The sequence below is a fragment of the Alosa pseudoharengus genome, unplaced genomic scaffold (assembly GCF_046254945.1).
Source record: "Alosa pseudoharengus isolate Yale_2024_CS ecotype anadromous, Long Island Sound unplaced genomic scaffold, YU_APseudo_1.1 YU_APseudo_1.1_scf_2, whole genome shotgun sequence".
In the NCBI taxonomy this organism is placed as follows: Eukaryota; Metazoa; Chordata; class Actinopteri; order Clupeiformes; family Clupeidae; genus Alosa; species Alosa pseudoharengus.
Window position 1 is genome coordinate 10334699 of NW_027468663.1, and position 20793 is coordinate 10355491.

Consider the following 20793-nt stretch of genomic DNA (forward strand, 5'->3'; position numbering starts at 1 on the left):
GTATGAAAACATACCTTATGTTCAACTCACAGATTGACCTACAACACACAGTATATTAATCTCCACAAATATCTCTATCGGATAAAACAGATAATCTCACTCCATTTTAGTTGGGGTTGCACGCAGGTCAGGAATGACAGATAATCTGGATTGTGAGGTTAGGAGGTTAACGGCTAATTCTTGGGCCACTGGCCCAGCAATAGTTCCTCATCACAAACTTTGTCATCCCAGTTTGATTATGATGGTGGCTGCAGGGAGTTGAATTGCGTTGGCTTAGCAGCTACTGGCACTAATGTGAGAGGAGTAAACCATGATTAAAAGCAACAGACTCTGATGAGGGGAAGATTTATTCCAATTCACACTGGAGGTGATCCAAAATCTTTCTCTTCAGCATTGGAATACAAAGTGGGCGTGTGGTCACAAATACTAGTATCCACTTACAAATATATCAAATGAGAATAATATGTGTTAAGACAAATGGCAAGGATTTGTCCCAGTTTCCAGTAGAAGTGGTATACAGAAAATTATTTTCTTTTTCTGAAATACAAATCCAAGTGTAAGTGAGTGGTCTCAAATCCTATCCACACTTTAAAACATATAAAATAAGGATGACATCATCAATTTTGATCAGTACATTGTATGTGCTGCAGAACCACACAATATCAGTTTGATACATTGATGGTTCCTGTGTAGAAAGACTCTTTCTTTCTCTCTCTCTCTCTCTCTCTCACACACACCTCACACTCACACACACACACACACACACACACACACACACACACACACACACACACACACAGACAGACATACAGAGAGACAAACCCACACCCACAAATACCCATACACATGCACAGAAGAGTATAATCTAGAAAAACCTGAAGCAAGTGCGCCCTCATGTGGTTGTCCATTGTGCATAATCCAGTACAAGCCAAGCAAGGAAGACGTACTGTGCTCTTTTTTTTTTGAGTGAAAAATGCTACTTGCCAACGATATATCCATAAGACATGCTTAAACATTCACACAAATAAAATATAGACATGTTCAATGAAATGCAAAAGTTTAAAAGATAAATAAAATAATAAAATGACCATTACAAATTGCTCTGGGAAGATTTGTGAAAAGACAGGAATAAATTAATCCTTAAAATGCCGGTATCAGTAAAGTGCTGTGAATGTTTGGCTGCGGGGGCATTCACCACAGCTCTGGACTGTGCTGGGCACTGGGGCAACCCTGAGAGTCGGGGTACCTCTGGCGTAAGCACTCGCCTCCCGCGGCTCCGGCATCTGCTCACCTCCAGACCGTCCCGCCCACCCCAGACACACGGAGCCCCGCGGCAGTCTGCAGGGCAGAGGGACGCCACGCACACAGAGAACACTGGGAAGAGACAAGAGGACATTGGTCAGCCATGACTGGCCTTCATGTCTGATGATGGCTAAGGTCTAAGCCAGGCTAAGTGAGCTGTTGCTAATGTATATTACACTATCTGAAAATCCTTCAATGACGTTTTCAGTCTCTCAATAAGGCAGGTCAAAACATGATGGCTACTCTGACAGTGGACTGTAACTGACAGGAGGAGCAGTCTACTGGTTATGAGTGGAGTGGAGCGCTGTTGTCTTTTCTTTTACCTTTCCCCTCTGACTTTCTGTGAGCGCGCTGCTCTAGCCTTCACTCTCCGTGCTGTCGGAGGCGTGAGTGACCACAGGGGGCTCCACCAAGCGCTCATAGGAGAGCACCACCATCACCTGAACAGGGAGGAATCATGTTACCATCACAACCAGGGAAAAGTAGAGTTCATTCAGTTTCTTACAGAGCACACAACAACATTTCTCTGATATCTGACATTAACTGTAGTTATATTTACTCATGATTGATATGTGCTGATATTGTTAGAAGGATGACAGATTTAAACACTAGAGTGATTTAAAGGCTGTTACACATGGCCGGTGATGAGACAGTCAACAGTGACAGTGGAATTCTGTTAATTGCTTTACTATACACACTACTGGCGACGCGAGCCGGTCACCCATTGATTCAGTGGAGATACACTGACCAGACAGCTGTTTTCTATTATGACGTATCAAAATCACCCTAAAAAAAAAAAAAAGGGGCCGATTAAAGCGATGCGACGGCGACAGTTGCCCTGCCGTTCCACTTGCCTGTGTGTTTCCCCTCAATAGAGTCTATTCAATTTTGCCGGTCACCTGCCATAAATCGCCGTCGCATCGCCGGCCATGTGTGTAGGCCATAGCGTGTGTGACAGAAACAGTTCCTTTAGAATTTCTATCACATGTTGACAAGCACACTGACATGCACAATTTCTGTCTCTGGTATGAGCCTATGCTTACTAAATTAGACACGGATTGCACTGAGAGTTTAGCTGTGACACACTGACCATGACGAGCAGGAGGAGGGCCATCATCATGCCCAGCATCAGATAGAGGTTCCCGGTGAGCCCTCCTGCCCACAGAGGGCCCAGGATGGTGGCCACTCCTCCTATGGAGCGCCTCACACCCTGACTAAAGCCTTCAGACAAAGACATAGAGACAGATTCAGACAAGGTCCTGGATCTGTTTGGTAATGAATATACTGTGTGTGTGTGTGTGTGTGTGTGTGTGTGTGTGTGTGTGTGTCTGTCTGTCTGTGTGTGTGTGTGTGTGTGTGTGTCTGTGTGTGTGTGTGTGTGTGTGTCTGTATGCAGGGTTGGGTCAGATTACTTTGAAATGTAATCCATTACTGACTACAAATTACATGGCAAGGCAGGATTACTTTTAGATTACTTCAATAAATATGTCCCTTAAGCAAAAGACACCACCACTGAATTGATAAAAGAATTCTCATTCTATTTTTCTCTTTATTATTTCATTACATCTAAGAAATCTCTTTGCCCTGAGTAAAGCATTCCTGTGTGAATTAACTGATCTTTTCCTCCAAAAATCTTAATGTAGCCCCTTGTTTTAGTGTTACCATTTACTTTGAGGTCACCAGGTCCCATTGACTGAAAAACACCCAAAACGAATACATTTCTATAGCTATTCTCCACTTTGGGGGTGGTGTTTTGGTGGTTGAAATTTTCACCCCATCCCAAAATTGATCACTTAGTCATCATGGATGTGATCTTGGATCACTATCCTCCAAACATGCACAACTCAGCTTAAACTTTTTAAGGGCACACCTGGACAATGAATTTAGCTTTCTCTGGATTTTTTTGACCCAGGGACATGGCCTGAGATTGAATGACACCATGTCCATTTCAATTGTGGGGGTGAGAAAATAATTTCTTTGGGATGTTTTTCAACCAGGGGGACCTGCTGACTTTCTCAAAGTAAACGGTAACATTAAAACAAGAGGCTACATTAAGATTAGGAGGAAAATATCAGGCAGTGTGCCGAGAGACCTGCCCCAATAGTAAATAAGTTAGTAAGTAAGTATAGATACTCTTTTGATCCCGTGAGGGAAATTTGGTCTCCCAATCCGTGAATTAGTGAAGCACACAGAGCACAGAGTGAACACACAGTGAGATGAAGCACACAATGAACACACAGTGAGGGGAAACACACAGCAACCCGGAGCAGTGAGCTGCCTGCTACAGCGGCGTTCGGGGATCAGTGAGGGATTAGGGGCCTTACTCAAGGGCACTTCAGCCATGGATGTGGGCATGGGAGAGCAGTGCTCAACCACTTCCCCACATTTTTTCTACTGGTCGGGGATCGAACCGGCAAGCCCGAAGCTTGTCAAATTAAAAGATAGCTAGACTATCATAAAAAAGTTGCATTGTTTGCATGATAAAATGTAATCAGGTAATCCCCAACAATGTAACTGTAATCTAATAACACAATTTTTTTATCGTAATCTGGGCTGATTATAGTTACTTGATTTTTGTAATCTGATTACGTAATCCAGATTACATGTAATCCGTTACTACCCAACCCTGTCTGTATGTGTGTGTGTACTGTACAGTGCACTTTTGCCATTCAACCACATTGAGCACATGAAGTAAACGGCGCAAGGATCTTAAAGTGTCTTTGGTATGCTTACTCCTGCGTGACTCAATGTCTCCTACCTTGTGTCTTCTCTGCCGTGACTTTAGAGAAGAGGGTCACCTGGGCGACGGCCACAAACGGGAGCCCAAGCAGCTGCAGGAACACTCCGATGCCGAACTCGGACAGCTCCACCGAGTACCCCCCTGCATTCAGAACCATCCATTTATAACCTCTCAAGTAAATGTTTTTTTGCTGGCAGTAATACCCCATGGACCATTTAACAGGTCATTACTAGCAGAGACAACCCATCCTTTCCCACCCTCATTCTGTGGTGCTACTCCAAAACACCTCTGGGAAACGGCTCAAAAGGTCACAGCAATAGCATGGTGCCATCACTGTACAGTGAAACCAAACTACCTGAGAGTGGAGAGAAATGGCTGGCATCTCTTTATCACCCCACACTAAGACATTTTAGACGCTAATAATAACTGCTTAAACTATAACCACTGCTGTTTTTTCCCCTCGTACTCATTAAAGCTGTTATATCTTCATTAGATGAGAGGAGGGGTCTACCCGTCTGCCACTCCCCATGCTGGGCATGAGGGCTGTGTCTGTGCCAGCGGGCAGGTGTTTGCCAACCAGCCCATGGTCTGCGCCAAGCAGAGGAAGGAGGAGGGCATGGCAAAGAAGTGCTGCCAAGTCTAAAGTCTTCCCAGTCTATGTGGTTGTGGGTAGATTTTTTTTCGTCCTATCCTGGGTAAGGGCAGTGTAATATTTATTTGCGAAAATAGAAGTGCAACAAGAGCATGAATACTACTTTTTCTATTTATATTAGACTATGTGTGTGGCTGTGTGTTTTGAGTCCAATTAGATGTAATTCATTACAGACCAAGAAATCTTTTGTCAAACACAGTAGCTCAGTAGCCTCTTTTTCACTGAACACCACCACCACCACCACAACCCCTCCTTACCCCCCTACACCAAACTGGGACTACATAATCACAGTGATGTGGGTGGTTCATGTTCCTGCAGACTCAAGCCCACAGTCTTGGCGCTGGGAGGCTGGCGCTCAATTACAGCTCGCCAAGGGAGGAGGTAGCCATGGAGGACCCACCTCGTGGTTTGGCCAGGAACAGGAGGCACCAGACGCAGGCCACGGCACAGATGACCAGCCCAACGGCCAACACCATGCGATCGGCCACCCGACAGCTCAGCCAACGCACAAAGAAGAAGCCCAGTATCACCTCCACCCCACAGAGGCTGTACATCACGCTGTTGCCAAGCTCCCCGAAGCCAAAGTATCGCTGGGTCAACGGGGTCACCATCGTCTGGAGAAAGACGCAGAAATTACAGCCCATGGATAATACATTTTGTATTGTTCACAGTGAAAGAATATTTATATATAATATATATATATAATATAAGGGCCCAGGATAAAGGAGAGAGTAGAAAAGAGAGACAGGGGGAAATAAATCGAGAGGGGAAGAGATATCGGAGCAGAGAACAGAGATTCTTCAAGATGACAAAGATGAAGCTTTCACTGATTGAGTGGGGATTCCCCAGCAATTTTACAACTGATAGCTCTCACCTCCAATGCAGTCTGGTTGAAGAGTGTTATAAATTGGGCTGTGAGGAGCACTATTACCTCTTCTCTCAGGAACTCTGGAAGGAGAGAGAGAAAGAGAGAGAAAAAAGAATGAAGAAAAAAGCAAGAGAGAGAAAGAGTAAAAAATTGTTGAAGAGGGAGTGGCACAAGAGCAAAGCGATCGAACGCACACTTCACACTCCTGACAACCCGTTTCTCTCAAAACCAACAATGGAGGAGATAAAAGACCACTCTTTCGTTTCCCCGAAAACAAAGTGAGGAACATCCCCAAAGCCTACCTTTCCTGGCGCTGAAGTCTTCAAAGGGATCGGGCTCTTCAGCCTTCGGGGAAGCGGGCGAGGGTGGAGGAGAGGAGAGGCGTCTGGGGGAACACCGCGTCTCCGACTGCTCGGGATCGATGATGACAGCACCGTAGGTGTCCGACGGCTCCTCCTCGGCACCCATTAGCGGCTCCTCTTCCTCCTCCTCATCGCCCTGCTGCTTTGGTCGGACCACCGTCTGGAGTTCGCTGCTCTCCGCGGGGGGCAGGTCCCAGTACAGCAGGGCCACCGCCAGCTGCAGCAGCAACCACATCCCACACATGAAGAGCTGAGGGGGACAGAGGTTCAAGAGCAATGTTACACACACACACACACACACACACACACACACACACACACACACCCACACACGCATTAACACACACACACACACACACACACACACGCATTAACACATACACACACACACACACACACACACGCATTAACACACACACACACACACACACACACACACACACACACACACACACACGCACACACGCATTAATACACACACACACACACACACACACACACACACACACACACACACACATACACACACACACACACACACACACGCACAAACACACACACACACACACACACATTAGTGTCATCATAACGTTCTATTGTAACATCGATATAAGCAGTGGCAGTGAAATGAAATTGTTCACACATGAGTAGCCCCATGCAGAAGGGTGTATAATGGGGGTTTGTAACTGTACTCATTTTCCACATAGATTTTTTTCACCCTTTAATTGCTGTTGTAGGAGAGGGCCCTTTTCCAAGACATTAGGCATCTTTAGGGATGTGTGAAAGCTGACCCCGAGGTAAGTTAACTGGAGGGTCATTACACTCACACCATACTGAATAGCGAATGGTGCAAGCAACCGTATTGTTACACACTCGGAAATATTAATAACATAGAAATATAGATGCCTAAAGTCTTTCAAACTGATAACTTGTAGCCTGAAAAGCCAGCCCAAACTTAGCCCCGCCCACAAAATTTTAAGTCTGACTGGAAGTCTGAGTATGATGACGTCAATGAGAAATGTATCCAAAACTGTAATTTTTCAGAAATGGGATTTGGGATACTGTCCTATGGGTGTAAAAGATGCTAAGTACCAAATTACATTTTACATAATATATAAATCATTGTCAGACAAATTATCTGTGCTCTTAAGTATACTGTATACTACCACAAATGACTTGGCATGGTACAGTAGACACAACACAGTAAGTGAACATTGATTTGGTAAAGGTTTCAATGGTATTGCCCTTCACACTATACCAAAAAGCTGCATATCAGCATTTTTGATAAGATAAAGGATGAAAAAGGATTAGTTCTGGGAGAGTTTATCATATCTTACCCCAGGTGAAGTGTACTTGTTCACCACAAAGGGCCCAAGTTTAAAATCACATAGCCTCAGAAAGATGTTGAAAGCTGGACCTAAGTGGTAGAAAGTGCAAGAGACAAAGCATTAGATTAATGGTCTGTCCACTAAATAATATCTTTGTACTGTCCTGTGTAAGGCATACATTTTATACATTCAACTCTAGCATTCTTAGATAGACCAAATGTTCATAAACAAAGCACATTCAATGTCCTGTGTGCTTTTCAGTAGTAAAAAATACAAAAAAATGAAAGCCTGTTTAGAGTAACTGGTCAGGTGCACTATCAATCACTTCCCCAATAGACAATAAACTGATTAACTTATTAACTAATCAAATAAGTCAGTATCTGTGCAACCTCAGAACAGAACAAAAGGGCAGGGTTGAGAGTGCACATTTCAACTTCATGATCCTCACATATACTTCACATATACTTCATCCTATCATACTTCATGAAAGTGACCATGGGATAAGAGGAACTGACCAATCAGGAGCCCGGCCTGGCGGCATGCCATAACAGCAGCGAAGACCTGAGCGCGGTCCCCTGAGACAGTGTTGCGTGTCAGGTACCCAAAGATGGAGGAGCCCGCTCCTGCACCAATACCTATCAGGAGACATGTAGGCAAATGGCAGACATAAACACACATGAACATTCAGCACTACTAGGCGTAGTGGTTCAGAGTATGTGGTATGTGGTATATGTGTATTTTATTAGCAAATACAGCAGTGATAGGATGATGGCCACATGGAAATTATATGATGAATAATTACTACTTCACTATAGGCCAAGGCTGCTTCATGAAATTGGCTAGGTCTACCATGAATAATCTGATAAATAAACATCACCTGCAACAAGTCGGCTTGACAACAACAGCCACTTCGAATAACCAATAAAATACATGAAATTACCTAAGGGAAAGAGAGCAGATGTTAACATTAGGCTACCATGTTTCACAGTAGCCTATCATCTGTTGACAGTACATTAATGCAACCCCACATCTACATCCTTACAGAGGGCCACAAGCAATCAATCTATGAGGCCAACAAGTGTAGAAGAAGGGTACCTTGTGTTAATGCTCATGTGATGGAACACATGTCTAACTTCCGTGAAGTGCAATTATACCAACCTATTATCTCAAAGACATTGGAGAGGAGGAGGATGGTCTTTGTTTTACGAGTCCGGTCGGACCAGTGGCCAAATAGGGGTCCTGACAACAATCCACTTAAACTGAATGCTGATAGACCCAAACCTAAGAAGTATGGTGGGGCATCAAGTATCTGAAGATACATCCATATTGTGGGGAGGATGACAGCTAAAAAAAAGAGATGTGGCATAAGTAAATGACCAGGATTAAACGTGACCCTATTATTTATTAGACTATAGTTTTTTGTTTGTTTGTTTGTTCATTATTAGGACAGAAAACTAACGACATGCTGTAGGCTAATGTTGTCCAATAACACAGCCAAATGACTAACATTACCAGATAAATTGTATAATAACAGGCCTACAATCCAAACAATAGCCTACATTAGACCGAATTACCTAGGTTACAAAAAAACACGATTACGTAACATAACTCACCATACTCAATCCCACTCAAAAGGAATATTAATCCAATGGTAATAAATGAGAGTTTTTTCTTTTGTTGGATATCCATCTGTTTGTTTGAACGTTTTCCCTATTGACGCATTAACATTTGCCACTCACTACATTGTGGTCTCTCCACATCCTCTTCCTTCGGGACCAATTGGTTGAATGGAAGACACAACGTTCCTAATTTGCCTACAAGCTCGGTTTTTTGTCCAGCTGTTTAACACAGGCCACTGTATTCGATTTCCCTGCACTCGCGCAGGCGGTTATATTTGGAAGAAAACAACTCAACGTTGATCATGTAAGATGTAGCCTAGGCCTACTGTGAATTCCATACACATTTTTTTCCTCTGAAAAATTATAGAAGCCAGTAGGTTAGGCTAGATAACCTAACTTTTTTACTAGCGAATGCTATTCTAAATATGAGCCTAAATTCTCGAATTACGTATGTGCATTATTCATGATCAGACTGGATTTCAACTCACTCGCTAGGTTTCAGGAGAATGACGATCAAATAGCCTTGAGTGAGTCACTCCCAGTTGCAAATAGGCGCTTGCCTAAAGACCCATGTGCAGACAACTGTTCCATGTTGGAAAAATTTTCTGAGCATCAGCCACCTTAGTCTACTTATAGAAGTAAACCCAAGATCATCCATGTCCTATAAACATGTCCTATGTTCCATAAACATGCAGGACAAGATCCATGTCTATAGTAATTTTGCCACATTATGACCATGAGGCTTGTAGCCTGGGCGACTATCACCAGGTGGCCCCTCAAATTACCCTAGCCCAAAGATTCTAGAGCGCTACGCGCAAGATGGATTACTGGCTGGAAAATACGTTGGATATGTTGAAGTACGTTCTATGCACTGATCTATAAAGATCAGTGCATAGAACGTACTTCAACATATCCAACGTATGTTCTTTATAGATCAGTGGTTCTATGACTCTATGGGCGCCATTTTAATAAGCTCAGGTGTCGTCACAGACGCTGGCTACCGTGGGAATCCTATGGCGCTGATCCTAAAATGTTATCAATATTTGTTATTTAAAGCTGTATGTTGAAATTACGAGAAACCCAATAGACCACACCATGTCTAGACCAGTTAAATATATTGTATAAAGACAATGTCAAATTAAATTAGGCTAGGGCACTGACATCTGTCCATCATCCACCAAAACTAAACTTAGGCTACTTGTTCAATAGGCCTATGTTTGGGATATAGCGTCGTTAATGTAATGTCGTTACTTTATTGGGAAACGAAGTAGGCCTAGTCTAAAGGTAAATTTAAATTTCATTAATTCGTTACAGTTACTGAATAACTGTAACGTCCATTCCTGCATTAGGCCTACTCACAATATCTGTATAGCCTATTAACTTATTGTCTCCATGATTGCTTATTTAAAATATGGATTAGCCTTGATAGCCTAGGCTACTATTTCATAGAGATGTGCGCTGTGTAGGCTACAGCACACATTCTCTCTCCGCGCCTCTCTCCCTCAAACGGGTTCAACCTGCATCTCCCCTAAGCAAATCAAAACGGTGGCTTGTGCTGTTCATGCAGACTTCAACTGGCGCGGTAGCCTACACAACTTTGCAAAGTCAACTTGATTGTATCTATTTTGAACAAAGTTAGTATTATAGCCTATTTATCACAACGTTGTCTGTCGCGTTGTCAATCGCAAACGCAAATTTATTCAAACGGCTAAGGAATTAACTGTAGCTTAATTTGTGGAGGTCAAAGAGAAAGCATCTGTTTGACATATAGGCCTACGCGCAACCACGGACGTCTACTTGTCAGTCTTGCCCGTCCGATTAGAGGGCTTTCCTTCGTTTACGCTCACCATCTAATTAAAAAGACGCGCATGCAAGACAGACAACACGCTGAAGCTCAATAATCAGTCAAATCGCGAACAGCCACAGCTCCGCTTAATTGTCAGGTGTGATGAAATGCGTTCATATTCCACTTCTTCTGTCATAAACGTTGCATATGGAAAGGTTTTGTGGTCAGTGTTGCTTCAATTTGTGTTTTAATGTATGCGACGCACCGATGCTGGGTTCATCAGTTTTGCGCAAGTTTAAAACGTTTAGCCGACTGCCTAATTTGTCATTTTCGTTCTATAAGTTACATTTTTCATGTCATGAATGTAACATGCCTATGATAAGGCTTTGCCTTGCTCCGCTCTAGAATCTTTGCCCTAGCCTGGCCTGGCTCGATGGTCTGAAGCCGGCTAAATGTGAACCATTGATTGTCCAGCCTATTTTAACAAGATAGTCCTTTCCAGTTTCCTATCCCTCCTTAAGAATAAGGATTTTGCACAATTAGTAAATAAAAGTTGAAAAATATTATAACCTAATCTTGCTCTTTTCAGACTGTTTGATATTTTGCTCTTAATAAGTTCATGCACACTGCTATCCTATGATAGGTGATTGTAGTGGACAAAGCGCAGCAGGTGCGAAGCACATATTTTTAAAATGTTGTTATTCTTAACCAGAAACATGACATTAATAATAGATGTTATTTGATGTGCATCCTATCAATTATGAAAATACTGAGTAGTTAAAAACCCAGAGGTTTGATGTTTTTCTGACACACATAATGGATAGGAGACGCTGGAGAACACAATTAAGGTAAGGTACCTACAGTAGCCTATGTTCAGTTAGAAATTAATAATATTTTTCTCCACCAAGCAAATCCTGTGGGTGTTAACTTGTTTATTCAATGAACCTAGAACATCTATGACATTTTTGCCAACAGTTCTTTTTCAACCATCTAGAAGACACCGTCATTAGTACGCTCAGAAACATTTTGACTGCTGTTGGCTTTTACAGCTGCATCTCACAGAACACTATGCACCAATGCACAGCGACTTTAATGGCAGGCTACGCACACAGTCCAGTGGGATGCAATTATGAACTTACCTGCTATGTTCGGGGTTTCTATAGAAACTCAGAGCTGAGGTAGCTGTGCTCAGGTGAGCAGTGGCTGAATGTTTATACCTCTACAAGTTTCCAGCCAGGGTGTGAGGGTGCAGGCAATCCCCATGGGTATTTTCAGCTATGGTACAAACACATCAGCCATTTCAGACCAGAGTCTAATGCTGAGCAGGTATGCATAAGTGCTCCATTTGCTGGAGGGTCCAGAGATTTGGGGTGGTACAGCAGTCCCCATCCTACTTCTTTTAGGGGTCAGAGTAGGGATGATTGTGACCGCACACTCCCCTAGGGGTTCCTTCAGCGTCCCTGTTAACATCAACTTGCAGGCTCGGAGACGCCAGACGCGGTAAGACTGGAATGCACCGTAAGTAAATTGTTTTATGTTTGCTGACAGTCTGCTCTCATTTAGGTATCCATCAGTAGTGTATGAGTTGGTAGATTAAAAAACAGACATCCTCTCTCTGAAAGGCTGAAGAGCTAAGAATTGGGATGTGTGTGGTAGAAAACACTTCATCTTGGTTACTCATCAACATGAAAAGAAAATAGACTCCAGTGTGATTTTGAGGTGTTGTTTCTGGAAATTGGGCTTTTGGAGTTTCTCGGCTGTGATAATGAGCCTTTTGGGAGGGTGTCTCATGTGTTTTACCTGCCTACCTGCAGTGACTGATATGAATGTGTGTCATATTGGATCCCCCTCTATTTTCTCACATTTTAGTCATTGCCAGTGCCCTGAGCATTCAAACGTGCACCATACTTTTTTGGAGGGAAGTAGCCTATGTGTGCATTTCATAAAATTTTTGTAATAGAATACTCCATGTTATTAACAGAAGACCTTAAGAGAGAGAGAGAGAGAGAGAGAGAGAGAGAGAGAGAGAGAGAAACTTCACCATTATTACACAACCTCATGCAACCATTCTCTTTACCTCTTTACTGTCTCTGCTTCATAGTGCAACGTTGAATCAAGGTCAGACCCAGGAGCCCCGGAGGAAGTGTGGCAACTGCAATGAGAAGGCCAAGCCCCAGACCCTGCTGTCCACTGTGGGGGATGAGAGGGCCCTTCTCCTGGGATTTACCATGATGGCTTTCTCCATTCTCATGTACTTTGTTGTGGGGATTGTAGTGGTCAAACCTCATCTCCAGAGGTTGGTCTTTGTGAATGTGTGTGTGTGTGTGTGTGTGTGTGTGTGTGTGTGTGTGCGTGTGTGTGCGTGCGTGTGTATGTGTGTGTGTGTGAGAGAGAGAGAGATTGAGAGAGAGAGAGCGTGTACAGTGGACAAGGTTTTACATATGTTTTATTATTGTTATGGTGTTATGTAGAACAAGTGGTTACATGTTTTTTATTAACTAATCCAGTAGGGTTTAAGGCTACTGAACATTTGTGAAGTGCAATATTCTACTGTAATTCTATCTAGTTTACTTAGCTGTCCCTTAACTGTCCCAATGTTCTACTCTTCCCTTTCTAGTTTACTTAACTGTCCAAATAACAGAGTGATGCTATGTTAAATTGTAGCTTACTGGTGTGCAATTTCCATAAGTCCTTTAGTAACGTGTTTGCTGGCCATCAATAATTCTCCCTAATTAATGTGTTAGTGACTGGGGTGAGGAGGTCAACTGTACCCTGACCCAGGCATACATTCTGGAGGAGTGGTCTGACTGCAGAGGCCTGACTACATTCCCTTGCCTGCAAGTCTTGGTCAACCTCTCCGTCAACGTCTCTTCTTCCCAAATAAAGGCTCGCCTGCACTACGATGAAAAATCCATTAACCTGAACCCAGAGGTAGAACAATCTACAGGCTTCTCTGTTTTCACAGTCATTTATGTACAGTAGGCCTATGTGAATAACATTGGAAACTGAACTTTAAGTAAACAGCACCTTCATAACTTCACATGCATATTACTGTTGTGCACACCTGTATTAATTTAATCAGCAAATGAATGCAGTATAGTCATGGCTGCAGGTGGCTTCACATAGGAGGGTATTTTCTCTCCTTGTCTCCATGCTTCAGTGACTCCAACAAAGCCTTCTTATGCTGCTCTCTAGTGTTTCTACACGCCCAAGTGCCAGCGTAATGAGTCAGACCTGCTGCAGGAGGCCAGGAAGATCAAACAGTATCTGGACGCGCGGTGTGGCGAGGTCCTGCGGTGTCGCTTCAGCGCCTGGCGTTACTCGGAGGACGCCATATTGTACAGGAAGTGCAACAGGTGGCTGACGCTGTGGTACCTGCTGTGGCCCAGCCTCATGCTGGGTGGGGGGATGCTTCTGGTGAGCCTGCTCAAGCTCAACCAGAGGCTGGCTCACCTGTGCACCGAGCTGGATGGCGAGGAGGCCCGGGGGACACAGACGGCGCTCGTGAACGGGAGACTGTACCAGCTGCTGAGCTGGAGGCGTGCGGGCAGTGGCTTCTCTCCACAGGAGGAGTCCACGGGCCGAGGCCTGAGCTACTCACTGCCCCAAACACAGGGCCATTGAAATCAGCCATACCCACTGTGTCAGACATTTTCTGCCGTTAAGAGGTCAACTTTAAAATAACCTTTATAATACACTGCCATAGGGAAAATGCATTAACTGGTACACAAGGTCACACGCTCACAGTCCTATCCAAATAAATGCACATTACCATAACCGAATCGGGACAGTTTCTCCTGTGGAAAACAATACTATCTATCTTCAACTTTGGATACTTTACTATAACAGGCCACATTTACAGCATAAATAAGACCACATGACATAAACAATTTGTAATTTATTGTGAAAATAACTGTTTGGTTACAGAAATGCATACACTGAAAATATAAATATGTATAAATATTTCTTACAAGCGAGAAACAAGACATTAACACATTGTGCACATCAATTTGATGTCAAAGTCCTATTCACATTAGAGACATTTTTCTTGAATTTTTGGACAATGCAAAATCACTCTGAAAGCCTTATTCTGCCTTGTTATGTCATGATGAGGTGATCTTTTAAAAGACACTAGAACTGAGACCTGAACATGTACTGGGGAAAATATACCGGGGTAGTTTAACTGGTTAGTGCTGCCTGGTGCCAAATGTGGTTTATTTAATTTCCCCACATAAAAATTCAGCATATTCGTCTCTAAATTATCTTTAATTCTTGTGCATACTATGTGCCAAATGTGGTTCATTTAATTTCCCCACATATTATGTTCAAATTCAGCAAATTTAAAAATGCTTAACAAAACCTAGAGGTAGTATGTTGTTGAGTCCCTGTTAAACCAGACATATACAATTCCTATGCCAACAGGGGATACAGCAGCCCTCTGTATCACAAAGGGAAATGAAAATAGCCTTAAAAGACTGTCTTTGCCCTTTGTACAGCACTGCCTAGTGGCCTTCTGCACTTCTGCCAGTGCCACTGCTCCTGTCCATTGTGCCTGCCCTGCCTGTCTTTACTTGCTGATCCTGCCAATTTGCTCGCACAGGATGGAGAGGTACTGTGTGAGCTTCACCATGAGGATGATGAGCAGGCCCCCCGCCAGCATGCAGGAGGGCCAGAAGAGCGACTGGAAGACGACGGCGCGGCCGTACAGCTGGGTCAGCAGAACTGCCTCCTGGCGTTCCAACGGGTCGTGGAAGCACGGCACCTGCTGCTGTGCCCGCAGCCGCTCGCCGATGTCCACGATGAGCGCGTGCATCACCGTCTGCTCCTTCTGGCACTTTGGCACGTAGAAGCACTGAGAGAACAACAGCAATAAAGAGCAGCCATCTCATCATCATGACAACAACTAGAGGCGAGGCTGGAGTCCTTTTGTTGTGGTTGAAAACAGAAATAGATGAGTGGCTGGTGTGTTTGTGGACTGGAATAGATTGTAGTTACCATGTGCTCATTTCAGTGTACCATTTCTGGCATGTACATCTGACTAGTACAGCTGGCAGGCCATTTACAACTTTATACTGTGGCTTTGATTGCTATTAAACAGAAGTATAGAATTGAATTGTGTTATTGTGTGGGTGTGTGTGTGCTTGTGTGTGTGTGTGTGTGTGTGTGTGTGTGTGTGTTTGTGTGTGTGCGCACGCGCGTGCGCGTCAAGGACACATATCTCATTGAAATGTGAGTTTATGTGGCCAAATGTAAATTAGGGACAAAACAGGGACATTGTACATTTCAATCTATTTTGAAAAGTTAAATAAATCACGCATTCATTTAAAAATGCAACACCAAGTGTACCCCCTACCCACCCTTCTACACTGAAGTGGAATAAACTAGAACCAAATTCGCAAAAGCAGCCTCTTAGCATTCAAAGCTTGATCTGCATTACTACCAAGGACACTGGACGTGCAGCGGGAGGGATAGATGCTGCAGTGAGGCATGTCTCTCCTCCAGCCCTGTCCGTCCACGCAGCCTCACCTCAGAGTTCTTCTCAAGCGCGTCCTCATTGTGGGACAGCAGGGCCACTCGGTCTGAGGTGTTGACGCTGACGTACACCTGCAGGCAGGGGAACTTTGAGCTGCGCCAGCAGTCCACACCGCAGTTGTAGGAGCAGTTGATGTCAGCCATGATGGTGGAGTTCAGCACGGTACATACCGTCTCCTCTGTCCACACGCTGCCCAAGGGGAGAGGCTATTTAGCAACTTTATTTTTTAATCTAATTATGTGATACACATACTGTAAATACCCTATCAATACCATGATCAACGCACAGACAGCATTGGAAAGAATTTCGCAATTAGGCATGCAAGCAAGATCACTCTACAATGGATGGCCACCCCAATGTGTGGCATCCTGCCAGTTTTCATCTAGCCATGAGATGTGTGTGGTAGAAACCTGCCACCACTGTAAGTACAGTGGTCCCTCACCTCTCTGCGTACGAGCGCACCATGGTGATGCCAAGCAGGAAGTACATCATGACGGAGCACAGCATCATGCTGAGGCCCAGGAAGATGGCCCTGTCCTCGCCCGCCTTCAGAGCCGTCTCCGTCCGCCGCTTGTCTATCAGCTCATAGCCGCGGAACTTCTGATAGATGCTCCTGAGACAGGTTTAAGAGTCCAGATGACGGATTAATGTCGTCTCATTCCAGTCATACGTCAGTTATTTACGTGTTTATTCAAATTCTGACTAATATTATTTAGTTTCTACTCCTCTATGATGACACATACTATTTCTATTTACATACTATTTAAGTCTCCAACAAGGAAAATATAAAACAATGAAATATTGATACAGTGTAGTTTAGATCCATAAATGGATCACTTAAAAAGCTCAGGTTTGAGAGGGTAACATATCTGCTGCTTTAGCAATGAGCTTGTACTTTGTTCTCACTATATTTACATCCTTCTGATGCCACCTCATTTAACAGATAGCTAAACATATTTAATACACAGATTAATTCAGATGTTGATAGTGCTGTGCCAGCATTCGTTTATAAGAGGATGTATACCTATAATTTCAATAAAAGAATCCTAGCCAGGGATTTACTTTTTATCACTTCCTGAGCCTTGTCCAGCCTTGTTTCCCGCAACAAAGAACATCTTCCCTGAACCTCCTCGGTGGTGTTGGCGCTGGCTGGAAGAGGGACTCCGATGAGTCTGCCGAAAGGATCTACAGCACATACAGAATTTTGGACACTTTAAGATGTCATCTTTGACACCTTCACCGACCCATACAATGAATCTCATGTCACCAAATGGCTTTGGGTGGCTTTGTAAATTACACAAGGCTCTGCTTTGCATTGCTTTTAAAGATACAAATAGTTCAAGTATTTAGATGTATACATTTTGACTATCTCATCCATGAATCAATGAATGCATGAGATATTCTACTTACCACAATAACTATTACTTTGTCATTTGTAGTCTTCTGAAAAATCGAGAAATACGACTGTATATTTCAGCTACACTGGGCTGCTCATGAAAGAAGATAAAAATAGAAAAGGCATACCTCTGATGCATATCCTTAGCACAAAGATTTTATACAGTCAGACGTAGTGTGACAACAGAGGCATTTAGCTGTTTTCTGAATACTAGCCCTTTTCTGCTTCTAAGAAGAATCTCTGCCTCTCATCTTTAGTCCAAATGAACATAGCAAATAGAACAGTATTCCCACAACACAGTTGCATGAAAATCAACTCCTCCATGCAGACATCCCTCCCATTCAACTTCACACAAAACGGCTTTGTCTAATTCAGGCAGTTTGATGGATTGACACAATTATGCCGTGTGCTGCCACATAATATAACCTTCATGAAAGACATACCTGCTGGTGCGCAGAAAGACCGCTGTCAACACAAACTCATAGCAACCACAGTGGCCCACCCAAAGGAGACTGCAATACTGACCAATGGTCTGTGGCCTTCATTCATTAAAAGTGTACAGCTACGCATATTCAGATCAGCCACCTGGCATTATGAGTTATGAGAAGCGGGTCATTATGAGGTCAGTCGGTTGGAAGAAGGTCGATGCAGCTCCATTTTAGAGATTACCCCTCTATTGAGTGGGGTATTGGGGAGCAAGGATTTACAATGCACCCCTCTCATGCATTTGGAGCCTGAACGTTTGTCAATACTGCTGCTTTACTCACAGGCAGAGCATTGGATTGTTTTCAAAGGATTGTTTCAGTTCACAGAGACAGCCATAATCACAATTTTGGATTCACTGATGAGTGAATCTATCAGTGTCAATCCAGAAGAGTCTATGGGGCTGCGCACTAATTCAAATCTTTGAGAAACTCTGACACATGCCTTTTTTAGGAGCATGAATGAAATGATGATATGATTAATCTCTTATCCAATTATAATATTACTGCAAATATTTATTATATTACTGCAGTCATGGTTTATACAGTTGGACAGATTCTAATCAATTACCCCTTTGGAATTTGTCATAAGGTGAATGATTGCTGGTGTATTGAAACAGCCATCAGGTTACCATGATTTCATAAATTGAGTTAAATATTATACAGTAATCTAAACATTTGGTAAAGCACATTTAATTTCCAAGTGACCTACCTTTACAACAGAATATTTATTGTAGTTGTACACTCCAAGTGACCTACCTTTACAACAGAATATTTATTGTAGTTGTACACTCATCTGTGTGGACTTGAATCAGGCATGAATGAAGGCACAGCGGAATTAGGAACGAAGACACTTACCACTACGAGTAACCAATCCCTTTGATTAGCCCTGGGCTATAACTCCTAATTCGCCTGCCCAAGATCCATCTTGCCTCTGTTAGTGGACAAGTCAAAAGTTGAGCCCAAGTTCAGTAAAAAGACCACTGAGGACCTACAGACCTCCTCCTTCTTCCCTCTACTGAGAATAGCAGCAGCAACCGCTTTTAAAGGCCTGTCACTGCCACAACAAGATTTGTGACTTTGCTTAACGCCTGCCTAGGCGGTGAACCTGCGGCATCCAGTGATTTCCCATCTGATGGGATAAGGAATGGAGCTGCTCTTTCTGAGCTGCTCTGTCCAGGCCTGACCTTGCAGTGCCAGTCCAGCCCCCACTAAGGTGACTCCATCAAAGCAAGAAAAGAAGCACTTCATAAATAACCAAAGTCACACTCCACTACACCACCCTGCTGCAGCTGCTGCTGCTACTACTATTGCTGCTGCTGCCGCTTCACCCACAGCTGTCACGCTTGTGGGGAAACGGGCAGCACTTGCCTGACATGTAATGGAAGTTAATACGATATTATTCAGGGCTCTCTGACTGTGTGTCGTTATTTAATGCTGATGCCAGTTGTGGGGCGGTTTGACAATATATTGTGTTGACTGACAGCGAGAGTGATTTGTTGTCATGTAAAGACATTAATTGTGCTGTCTGTTGTGTCAGTTTTATGACGTGGGTGGTGTGGTTTACTGTACATGCATCTGACATCCAGGTCTGAGCTTCTGAATAATGGGCTTGTGAGTTGTCTCTGTTTTTACTTCAAAGCTGTAAATTTGAACAAATGCATGCTAGGGTATTTAGCAGCCATGGAGGTTGCTGACTTCACATTCTCACAGTGAGGAAATATGTGAAGCGAAACTGATGAGGACACACTTCAAAGCCCTGTGAAGTTGAAAATGCTGCTCTGTGCAAGAATCCCGCCTCACACTCCCCTGTCATCATTGTTTAAAGTGAACTTTCATCTGAGACAGGATATAAAATACTGTTGGTGACCTACAGATCTGGAGAGTTGATTGTGCTCATCTCAAACTTTTAGAAGTCTGTCCTGAATCACCCCTCAATCTGCCGTAATGAATGCATAATTCATCAGTGTCAGGAATTTAAAGGGCATTCAAGATTTACTGCAGCTGCAGTGTTAAAACTGTGCAGTAGGTGGCACTCATTTGACACTCCTCCTCCACTTGTTTCCCCCCTGAAAGCTCTCTTCCAGACCCATGGCTGCCTCCATGTTTCAGATGTCAAAGGTTTGTTTGACTGACAGCTGTGGGTCTCCTCACACTTTTATGCTCCGGGTTTTAGTGTGTGCCAAGCCATTTCACAACAAAAAACATTTACACCTGTTGCTGCAACACCGCATTTCAAAGCTTCCCCCTATTGATACACTGCCAGCAGCCTACTGAAATTTCTGACCAACTTCTGGAGAATGTTCCAGGGCGTCTGTCCTGCCTTGTCTGTTGGGTGATTATTGCTGTGCAACCCTGTGTTCAAAGGTTTCTTTCTTTAAAAAGACTCACATCTCACTGCCTGAACACCCTTGCCCGAGCACAATAAAAGCAGTGGCACTTGGCACCATGTTTGGACATGTTAACCCCCATACAACGTGCCATGACGGAATGGAGTTGTGTGGAACTGGCACGATATCACATGGCCTGTTTATAAATATCTGAAAATGTATACATATCTCACATTCTGACATTTTATTCTAACTTAGGAAAGACCTTAGGCTACTGTTACTGTAATGACAGCAACTTCATTGAGGATATAAATTGAAGCTCCACAGACTGCCGTAGGCCTATTTGACATATTGCTAGCAGAGCCATCAACCCTACCACAAATCTACAGCTGCTT

The 20793-nt window shown here is 43.5% G+C and overlaps 3 protein-coding genes across 3 annotated transcripts; 1 reads left to right on the forward strand and 2 right to left on the reverse strand.

The window, feature by feature from the left end:
* Positions 1–1658: 1658 nt before the first annotated feature.
* Positions 1659–8941, reverse strand: mfsd8l2 (major facilitator superfamily domain containing 8-like 2). Its single transcript, XM_076293641.1, has 11 exons — positions 8866–8941; positions 8411–8596; positions 8130–8192; positions 7768–7887; positions 7262–7341; positions 5865–6174; positions 5569–5642; positions 5095–5308; positions 4061–4183; positions 2393–2523; positions 1659–1742 (listed from the first exon to the last, which is right to left on the reverse strand). The coding sequence occupies exons 1-11, from the start codon at positions 8939–8941 to the stop codon at positions 1659–1661; spliced, it is 1461 nt and encodes a 486-aa protein (XP_076149756.1).
* Positions 8942–11473: 2532 nt separating this feature from the next.
* Positions 11474–14285, forward strand: kcnmb3 (potassium calcium-activated channel subfamily M regulatory beta subunit 3). Its single transcript, XM_076296125.1, has 4 exons — positions 11474–11505; positions 12759–12953; positions 13402–13588; positions 13853–14285. Exons 1-4 carry the CDS (start codon positions 11474–11476, stop codon positions 14279–14281), a joined length of 843 nt encoding a protein of 280 aa, XP_076152240.1. The 3' UTR covers positions 14282–14285.
* Positions 14286–15215: 930 nt separating this feature from the next.
* On the reverse strand, positions 15216–17305 carry kcnmb2a (potassium large conductance calcium-activated channel, subfamily M, beta member 2a). Its single transcript, XM_076293649.1, has 4 exons — positions 17253–17305; positions 16633–16803; positions 16184–16379; positions 15216–15509 (listed from the first exon to the last, which is right to left on the reverse strand). Exons 1-4 carry the CDS (start codon positions 17303–17305, stop codon positions 15225–15227), a joined length of 705 nt encoding a protein of 234 aa, XP_076149764.1. The 3' UTR covers positions 15216–15224.
* Between the last annotated feature and the right edge of the window lie 3488 nt (positions 17306–20793).